At 36.3% G+C, this 11,045-nt stretch overlaps 1 protein-coding gene across 2 annotated transcripts in view; it reads left to right on the top strand.

Annotated features, from left to right (window-relative positions):
• Positions 1-11,045, top strand: part of LOC122346370 (cadherin-22-like) — a 177,237-nt gene that overhangs the window by 162,335 nt on the left and 3,857 nt on the right. For both annotated transcript variants that reach the window (XM_043240956.1, XM_043240955.1), the window contains one exon: positions 1,316-1,567. In XM_043240956.1, coding sequence (XP_043096891.1) covers positions 1,316-1,567 — 252 coding nt within the window. The remainder of the gene's footprint in view (positions 1-1,315; positions 1,568-11,045) is intronic.

Raw genomic sequence — 11,045 nt, 5'->3', positions numbered from 1 at the left:
AAAGACGCGGCCCAACTAGATGAATATTGAAAGGTCACGGCTCCACGCTCTTTAATAAATGATTGGTTTCTGGACCCGATCAATGACCGTGTCAGCGTCGAATTCGAAAACACTTTTCAGTATTTACTCGGGCCGCGCTGTGGTTAGTTAATGTAGGGTAATGTCTCCGTTCCTGATGTTTAGACACCTCTGTATTACGAGAAGGAGAGAAGATTTAGCGGCCGGTGTGGTAGAATCTCCAGGTCTCTGTATTAATGTATGTAGTCATGCTCTAGAGCCGGAGCTGACACTGATGTATGTCCTTCATGACGGATGGCTCCTCTGCCTGTATGCAAGCCCATTAGTCGAGCTGTTGCCAGAGGTTTTTTTTGTTTTTTTGGTTATTATTAGAGTATTTTGCGGTTTGTCGTTGTTGGTTGCATTCATATGCATGTTTTTCCATTTCTGGGAATTCACACCTGCTTGTTTTCTCAGTTTGTTTGATTCAGTTTGTGGTTGTTTCTTCTAATAAGGGAGCGATTGTGTTTGTGTGTGTGTGTGTGTGTGTGTGTGTCTGTGTGTGTGTGTGTGTGTGTGTGTGTGTGTGTGTGTGTGTGTGTGTGTGTGTGTGTGTGTGTGTGTGTGTGTGTGTGTGTGTGTGTGTGTGTCTGTGTGTGTGTGTGTGTCTGTCTGTGTGTGTGTGTGTGTGTGTGTGTGTGTCTGTGTGTGTGTGTGAGAGAGAGAGAGAGAGAGAGAGAATATGTTTGTAAGTACGACTATTTCACGTTCAGTAAAAAATCTTGTTTAAAAAAAAGTCTCTTACTCTCACCAAGTCTGAAGTTGGGTAATTGGTCTTAATTATCGTTTTACTACACCGGGGAGAAGAAAAGATGAATTTAATTTATTGTTTTTTTAAGGTAAGTGGTTGCAATCAAACTAAATCTGTACTAAATTAGTACTAAACAGTGTAAAAGTACATCAAATGTTATTATTTAAATTATTTAAAATATTATAATTTTTATTACAATGTAATTACTATTCTATTATAAATTATAAATATATTTAAAATATAATAAATACAATTTGTATTGCTTTTGCATAGTGTCACTTGAATTATTATTTTTTTTTACTTGAATTTTTAAAGTTCGACCAACTGGTTGACTAATTGGTCTTAATTTAAAGTCCCGTATAATTATACTTGTTTTAAGGTCCATTTATCTGAAACAGTATTACAAATGTTTTCACCATCACGTTTGATTAATCCAGTGCATCCTAGTAAAATGATGCATATTAAATGCGATGCATGGTATGTTTATGTTGTTCTCTGACTCCGTAGACAACACCGCTGGCATCAGGACGCAGCGCTCGGGATTCAACCGTCAGGAGCAGAACGTGTATCTTCTGCCCATCCTGGTGGTGGACAGCGGCCCCCCGGCCCTCAGCAGCACGGGGACCCTCACCATCCACGTGTGCGGCTGCGACACGGACGGGGCCATTCAGTCGTGCAACGCCACGGCCTACGTCATGTCAGCCGCGCTCAGCCCCGGCGCGCTCATCGCCCTGCTGGTCTGCGTCCTCATCCTCATCGGTAAAGCCTTCACGGGAGCGTTAGCTGTTTCCAGATTAGCATCAGCGTTTGAGAGAATGCAATTCCTCAGTTCGTAAAAACAAACGTGAAATGCACGCTTTTACTGTTTCCGCCGGTCGCGTGTTGAAAGGCTTTGACAGACGGGGGTTGACGCGTGACTCTGTGGCGCCGGTCTCCTGCTGTATGCGTGTAATATTATGTTGTGGTTGTAGTTTTGAAGCGGCGTGACAGATCTGACAGCGTATTGAGCACCAACATCATGTAGCTTGACTGGTTGAACATCGCCGAGGTCATGGGTTTGAATTCTAGGGAGCAAAGAACCTGATGAAATGTATAGCTTGAATTCTATGTTCACTGTGGATGAAAATGAATAGAGCTGAATGCATGCCACAAGTTTTTACCTAAATTTTTTTAACTTTTTTGTATTTTATCATGCTCATTTTTATCTTATTAATTAATAATGTGTTTTTATTTATTTAAAAGTATTATTGTCTTATTCATTATATATATATATATATATATATATATATATATATATATATATATATATATATATAAATAATATATGTGTGTAAGTTAAAGTTATTTTATAAGCCTCATATTTTTATATATATTATACTAATTATCTTTATATTATATATATATATATATACTATATATATATATATATATATTTAAGAATAAGAATAAGAATAATAATTAGTTAATAATTAATTAAATATAAATTAGTTCACTAATTTAAAAATATGTATTTTTGTGATGATAAAAATATTACAAATTAAAAATGAAATGATTTTTAAGTCAACATATTTTCTTATAACAAAATCCTAAGAATACATAATGTAATAAGATAAAATTACAGGGTAGCACTTTATTTTATGGTCCCTTAACTAGTTGCTTATTAGTATGCACATTACTAGAATATTAGCCACTTATTAGTAGTAATTAAGCACATATCAATGCCTTATTCTACATCTCTAATCCTACCCAATACTACCTTAATATTAATATTAATAAGCAAATTTGGAATTTATTGAGAAAAAATCATAGTTAATAGTTAAAGTGTTAAAGTGTTATACTAAATTGTTACCATTTATAGTTATTGTTCTAAAAATGTACAATTCTAAAGATATTCTAAAAAGACGGAGTAAAAAAGTAACAAAGAATGAGTAGAAGCTTCGTAACACACTCATCTGATAGCCTTCCATTGATGTGTTCTTTTGTGTTTGCCATTCATTCATGAACATGCATTTATTTTCCGCGGTATTCAGTTTGTAGATATTAAGTGGTAAATAACCCAGAAGATTCCTTCAGCATTCATATACAGTTAGTATGTTATGGCATGTGTGCATGTGGGTCAATGATCACTCGTCTGTATCATCTCACCTTTAACAAAACACGGTCGACTCATAAAAATGTGCATTAATATCTGCATTCAGAGAGCGATTAGCAGAGGCTTTCATCAGAGAGCAGCAGATATAGATCCAAACTCTTTTAACCCTTTCCCTGCACAGAGTTTTTTTTTTTTTTTTTTTTTTTCAGCCTCCAGCATTTTTGATGGTTTTCATCTGAATTTGACGCCGTTCTGAATATTTTCAGCTATGCATATATTAACGTATTATGCATAAAAATGCCAAGCCTCAAAAAATCAACAAAAAAATGATCCTGTCATCATGCGTTCATGTTTTACCACCACTTGAATGCGGTTAAGATAAATTAAAAAAATGCGTTTTTGTCAAAGTACTGCATTTTCAAGCTAAATGCATTCAGATATCATATTCTTTCACCTGAAAATAATTATATGCATGATTGAAACACGCACATTCATGCACAAACACGCTTATGCAGACACGCGCTAATGTTTTGGAGCGTTATTAGCACAAACAAGGATCATTTATGATTTTATAGGGAATATGAAAGGGATCACTGTATTGCAGTATATTGCCGTATAGTATCAGCTGCAGTTTAAGACACTACCTTGTAAAGCACAAAACACAAGATGCTTCTCGTTTCAGTACACATATGCCAATATCGGATAAACCTAAGACACACGAACACACGCATTCACACATTCATACGAGTTGCAGGAAGAGAGAAAGCGAGGAAAGAACGAGTTTCAGAGAATGAAAATCCCAAGTATCTTCTATTAAGATCCGCTTCGTCTCTAATCCTTTCGTTTGTGACGATCAAGCCTGGTAACTCATTCAGGTCATGCGCTAACATCCCGTAATAAATTGCCTTAAAAAGAGTAAAGTTGCGTAAAGACAAGATATCTCGAAGAGTTAACGGCCCGTCATCATTCTTTAAAACCTGGGTTCGAATGTGGCAGGGGCGAAAAACAAAACTAGAATGACATAAAAGCTGATCAATATTTCATTCAGCATCCTCTGCAGTTGCTCGTCCTCCGAAAGCTTTTGTTCACGCAGAGCGAGCACACTCGCAATATGGAGCCGAGCGAATGACATGCAGCCTCTCTGAGTTAAGGGATGCTCAGAACGGATGTAGCCCTCGCTCGCGAAAAAAGAGCAGCATCAGCACCGCTGTCCCGGCGGAGCATCCAGCTTTAAATAGAGCAGACATCCACCCGTTCCCGTGTAGCCGAGCGGTGGACCGCGCTTCTCTTGTCATCTCTGAAAGTTTTATGACTTTCTCCTGGCCTCGGTATATCTGTTTTTATTTCTCTCTTCTCCACTTAGAGCTCTTCCCTTCCTTTCCCTCTCTCTCTCTCCCTCTCTCAGGAAAGTACGCGAGGTGAATTGTTCTCAGTCTTCTGAGCACGCTTCTGCTCATCTGTCCTGCGGTGAATCATTTATGGGTCATGCGCGGTTCATCGAACGCACCTCGTTTCGGTTTAATTAGCCGTATTTGCTAAGTCAAGCATCGCTAGCGCTGTTGCTTGTACTTTTGGTTAGGACTTATCAAAAGTGTTAACCCGAAGTATTAAAGCTTGCCGTGGGAAAAGCGCGCTTTTAACTTTGAAAGTGATCGGGCGTAAGATATTTGATAAATACAGCAAACAAACAAGCAAAAAAAAAGCTGTGTAGACCAGATTATAACAGACACTTTTTTATGATTATAATTTTGTACAACGCATGTTTTAAGCTTTTATATAAGTGTATACACAGTATATATACAGTATATATTATATAAAGTGGACCATAAAATTATATTATAATTATATATATAATATATTATTATTAGTCTGTTTTATTTTATTTTATTTTAGCTTGTTTTTACCTTTTTTAAACTGTTTTAGTCTATTTTAATCTGAAAGCAGTCAAAAGTTATATTTGGAAATTAAATTTTCTATGCTGCTCAGTTCTATTTTCAGTCCTGGCTTCTTGATTGGTCAGTATTTAACTACTGCCATACCTTTTGTATTTTTATATAAAAATTTTTTTTTATATTTATATATATTTTTATGTTTTAAATTCTGTATCTATTTAATATATTTTTTTAAATGTTTATTTTAATTTTTATTTATTTTGCTTATTTATTCCTTTATTTAGTTTATTTTCGGGCTATTTTAATCTAAATTGAATCTGTATTTGGAAACATTAATACTGTAAATACAGTAAAACCATCTTCCTGGTATCCACTCACAACACAACGGGTTTTTGAAAGGACAAACACCACGTACGTTTCCGTACATGTCTCATCATTTATTTATTAGCTTTAATGTGCCGTGCAAATATGTGAGCGGAGCACCTCAAAATTGATCTATAATTAATAATTCAATTTAATTGTCTTCCCAAAGGATTTGATCCTCTTCTGAAATGAACATCAATTAAAACTGAAGCAGCACTGTGAAGCTGAAAGGCAGAAACGGCTGAAAGTTTAATGCTGGTTGTTTTAAAGCTGTGATGTCTGAGAGCACAGTTGGTGTGTGAGTGTTTGGCAGAACTGAATAGTCATTGATGAGCGCTGAGAACACTTGCAGTCACCTTCAAATCCCAGATGGACAAATACAATTCAGATTCAGATTATGGAACATCTGTGTTATAGCCAGATAATCTAGCCTGGTTAGAGAGTCTGTATTATATTCTATGATTTTCTGTCCATGCTATTTCTGGTGCTTTTCATTGCTCAATAGCACTTTTATTTTCTCTGTGTTAAGCTTTATATATATATATATATATATATATATATATATATATATATATATATATATATATATATATATTTATTTTTATTTATTTTTATATTTTTATTTATTTTTATTTATTTTTTTTTTTTTTTTTTTTTTTTAAGTGTATTTTATTTTAAATCAAAGTTTAATTTTTAAACTAAACAACTTTTTTTTTTTTTAAAATGTATCTCATGATAGTTAATATTCAGCTAAATGTTTTTTAAATGTAACATGTTCAATATTTTATTCTTTATTATCTGTCTACATAACATATTGTTCTTAAATGTTGTTTATTTTAGCCTACTTCGCCTATTTTTTAGCCATTTTACCCTATTTTACTATAAAAGTATATTTGAAAACATAATAATGTTCTTTTCTTTTATGCTTTTATGACATTCGAGTGACATGGCATGTTGCTTTTATTTTTTGTTATTATTCGTATTTATATTAAAAAAATTTTTTATGCAATTAAAACGTTTTTTGAAAATATCATTTACATTGTTTTTCCATTCTACGCTATTCTCTCCCGTTCTGTTCCTGTCCTGGCTTCTGATTGGTTAATATTTAAACGGCAACAAATCTGTTGTACCATATTCCTTTATATTATTCATAAAATTCGTAGTGGGTTTACGGCTCAGAGTCTCTGTTCAGATGTAATCTAGTCTAGCGGTCGTTCTTCTTCTAGTCTAGTCTTGATGTATTGGAAAGCAGTAGACTGCACAGATCGGACAGATCTCATGACGTTGAAAGGAAGCGGGTGTCCCTCTCCTTCCTCGAACGCCGCACCGTTCCTATTAGATCAATTTGCAGCATGATAAGGAGGGAATGAAAACAAATTTCTGCCTAATTAGCTTCAAACAAACAACCCCTCCATCAGTTCATTCAGAGGGTGACGTGATAAATCCATTTGGGCGCAGCAAGGCATCTGCACACATCCGTCCCAATTACGGCCCATCTGCCATGATGGGAGTCCTGGCCACCCGCCGCCCAAGGGTAAATTAGCCGTCTTGTCAGGTCCGCTTAACCCAACATCTGCACGGCAAGAAGTCGCAACATGTTTCACAAGAGCAGGTACATGATGTTTCTTCACCCGACTCCTTCGGGCCGACCGTGAGAGCAGAGGCCGTATCCGATATCCCTGTGGGAGTTTATATATTTAAAAAGTTGAAGGTATAGCGGACCCAAAAATGAATTTACGAGTAGTTCAAAACCTGTATGAATTACTTTGTTCTGCCAAACACAAAGGAAGAAAAGTTTTGGATCACCGTTGGCTTTTTTCCTACCACAGAAGGCCATGGTGACCCAAACTGGGTGACTATTCCTTTAAGTAATATCAGACAAATTAAGTAATGCTGTTTTATTCATTTCAGTATGTAAGTGCGATCGCAAATGCGATATGAATTTTACAATATGTAAAAGGATCTGAATATTTGTCGCGCTTCAGAGCAGCAATGATTGATTCGTAAAGACAGCTGCTTGCTTTGTTTCTAAATCAGCTGTTTAAAACTAATCATTTGGGTCAGTGATTCAGTGATTCATTAATTAAGACAATTGCTTGCTTTGTTTCAAAATGAATCAGCTGTTTTGAATGAATCATTTGATTCAGTGATTCATTTATCCATTCATAAAGACAGTCACTTGTTTTGATTCTAAAAGAATCAGCAATTTTACACAAATTATTTGAGTCAGCGATTCATTCAATGTGCCAGTCACTTGCTTCGGCTGTTTTGAGGTAATAATTTGAATCAGTGATTTATTGATCGTCAGTCACTTGCTTCGGCTGTTTTGATGTATTTGTGATTTATTGATCGTCAGCCACTTGCTTTGTGTCTAAATGAATCAGCCGTTTTGAACAAATAATGCGAATAGGTCATCAAGACAGTCACTTCATTCGTAAATGAATCAGCCATTTTTGAACAAAATGTCTGAATGAGTGATTCAATCGTTAAGACACAACCAACTGGTGTTTTTTTAGTGTTATATTCATTTATCTATGATGACAGGCCTAAACCAGCCAAAATGGCAGCACAAAAACACACTCAGCAAAATATTGTTTGATTAACATACCTTTAACATACATTTTGACTAAAAAAATAATGTTTCAGTATATAAATATGATTCAGTTCTCGTTCATTCTAAAGCAATCTGCGTAACCGATGCATGCAGCCCCCTGATGTGTCTAAAGACTAGTCTGCATGCCTGCATCTCATGCCGTCTTCACAGGAATTAGCATATTTAGTATGCATCATGCACTGCAAATGCAGTCTGTGTAACTCAATTCACTTTACCTGGCTCACAGCCATTTAGAGTCCTTGATCACGCCAGAATCGAAGAACAACATGAAGGGAGACCAGGACTTATCTCCCTGAGGCTTATGGAAAAATACAGAATCAAAGAGCCGGAGAGCGTCTTTGAGGAGTCTTTCTCCTCGCGTCTTTCTATCCGCGCCATTATTCGCTCGGGCGTTTTTAGCCGTTTGCTGCCGAGTAAACAATTGCAAAATGGCCTATGCCGAGTCAGTTACGTAGATTAATATGCCTGCCATCTTTTCTCCTCCCAACATGTTTAGGGTAGATAAACGCTGACAGCGAGTGCTGGCTGAAAGACATAAACAGTAGTAAGTAATCATAAATACTTCTCGCCGGTTTATCCTGTGAAAGCCAAGTTATGAAGCTCCAGGTGCGGGCTACGGCTGCTGAATTGGAAATTGCTGTATCTGATTTATTTGTCATTTCCGGGAAGGGCCAGAGCGCGTTGTTCATTTCTGCCTTGTTTGTACGCCGCTTTGTCAGTTTTCATATGGCTGGAGCCGCTCGTAAAGCTCGGCGTTAGACGGATGGTCCGTGGCGAGCAAAATTAGCTTCAACTTCACAGCTAGAGCTTTCATAATGCGCACTCATACTTTAATACACTGTTATGTGTTCTCATCTACCACAAAAGCCATCCATAAAAAAGCTTCCCAGTGCAGCCCCGGGCTGTAAATATATAGTTTTGTCCTCAAATGCACTTTTTTTTTTTGCTTGTGCAACTCGTAGGCTGTACCTTTGGAAGGTAATGGACTGTGATTGGCTGCGATCTGACAGACGCATAGAAATTGACACGGGTCGGGTCAAGCATATCTGATATTTCTCAGAATCTGCATAGCTTGGATAGGAAGGCTGATAATATCAATCTCGCTTAAGGATGGCGATTTGATCCAAACCTGAACAAAGTCTGATATCATGTGACTTTTGAGGCTATACATATAGAGAGAGAGATAGTTTTTAAGCAAACTTGAATTATGATGCAATATATCAGACATGTGTTTTAAGTAGTTGTTAAAGAGCATAGGAAATAAAAGGTTTACTGCTGAATTCTGAAGCGTTTATACATTATACAACAGAAAAGAAGGTGAAAGAGAAGTCCTTTTTATCCTAATGAAGAAAAAAGTAGTTCTAAAATGTGCGCGTTTAAAAATATATTTAAGAAAGTACGACTTAATTAATTAGAGCATGAACTTTTAAAAAAGGTGAAATAATTGAAGACGGCATTGAAATGCGTGTAAATCTGAGGCAATGTTTCTTAAAATGTAGCATCGAGCGTTTTTAAGAGCTCGCCATTGCCATTTTCTAATATTGCATAAATGGTTGTCTAAAAGCTTTCATCCCAGTCATTCGTCCTCAAACGGAAAGATGAAAGAAATCCTTGCCTGACCCCAGACGTTTCCCTATCAAGATTAGAACGCCAGCCAAGACAATGGCACTCTTATTACATTAATAACTATGTAAAACGGATAGCCTTTGATCGGACATGTGCCTCCAGAGAAAACATGCGTAATGAAATATTCAGATGATCGCTTACTGAATTTGTACTGAATTATATATTGAGTTTATGCATTTTTGCATCGTTGCAGCTAAAGACCTGTTGAAATCAATGTTGTTTGTGGCTTTTAGTAGACAGTGCTGGGTAGATGTACTTATATAATACTAGGGTACCTTTTCTGATTATTGAATCAAATATGGTAATCTTGTACCATATTGCTATAGCAATATCAAGACAAAATATATTCCATTCGCTGTGGTCAAACGCTCACTATTATCTGTGTAATTATACCCACTAGTGATTGGACTTTGTGTTAATGTCCACGAAACTGGGAAACTTTCTGGATGCAGTGCGTTTCAGAGAGGAAAATGTAAAAAGGGAGAATCAATAAATTATGAATAATTTATTGCTATTGTGTGAACAATAGGTAATCATGTTAAAAAAAAAATAAAAATAGTCTGATTACGAGCATTTTAAAATCTAATATGCGATCCTGGACCACACGGATGCCTTAAGTGCCTCAAGGTTTAAACATCACCTGAAAGCTGATTAAAATAAGCGTCCCACTGATGTTGGCTTGTTAGGATAGGAAAATATTCATAAAGATGCAACTGTTTGAAAATCTGGAATCTGAGGTTGCAAATATATATATATATATATATATATATATATATATATATATATATATATATATATATATATATATATAAGCTACACAAGCTGGCGTTTCCACACAATATAAGTAGAGGTAGTGCAATCTATGAATATGCATGTGTACTGTTTATATGGAGAGCCAAACGATGACAGCAGATTTAATTAAATGTCGATGTATAGTCCGGTACAAAACAGTCAACAGAATTGAACACGGTGCGCGCTTCGGTCCACATCATCATAAAACACAATGATGTTGTAAACATGACACTGCATTAAAACTACAGCGGACCGGAGACTTAAACATATAGTGATTAACATAAAGCGATAAGTAACAATTATTCCAGAAGAACTTCAGATTTGATCCTGGTCTGTTGGGCCCCCAAAAACGTCCATAACGTTGCGGATGCGTGAAGTTTAACACCTTGGGTTTTGGGTTTGCGCACGCAACTAACTTTTGAACATCACTCTGAAAAACCTCCCAGTGCAATAACCTACATTGCTAAATCTCTGCTTTTGTCTCCAGTTTTAGCAGGCTTAAAACAGATTCATGGACGGAATTAGGTCAGACCTCCAACCGGATATCCATATTAAATACATCAGCGTTCCCCAAATTGCAATCGGTTGTCTTTTTACGACTGAATGCTGCAGTGAATATTGCCCCCGGTTCCATGTTTATTTAAACAACACTGACGGATGAAATGCAAGAGAGACGCTATACGATCACAAACGCGGAGGATGATTAACATAATTCAGCTGCGATTAAGGGTCCATTGATTTATTGAGAGGGATGCTGCTTTTGTTTTCTGACTCATTAATTTATTAAATGATCCATCTCAATTCTTTGCCTTTTCGGTTCACGTTTAATTCCTCATTCATATCTGCTCCGCACCTCGC

This window comes from Puntigrus tetrazona, chromosome 6 (genome assembly GCF_018831695.1).
Source record: "Puntigrus tetrazona isolate hp1 chromosome 6, ASM1883169v1, whole genome shotgun sequence".
Lineage (NCBI taxonomy): Eukaryota > Metazoa > Chordata > Actinopteri > Cypriniformes > Cyprinidae > Puntigrus > Puntigrus tetrazona.
This window is presented reverse-complemented; position numbering and strand designations above follow the sequence as displayed.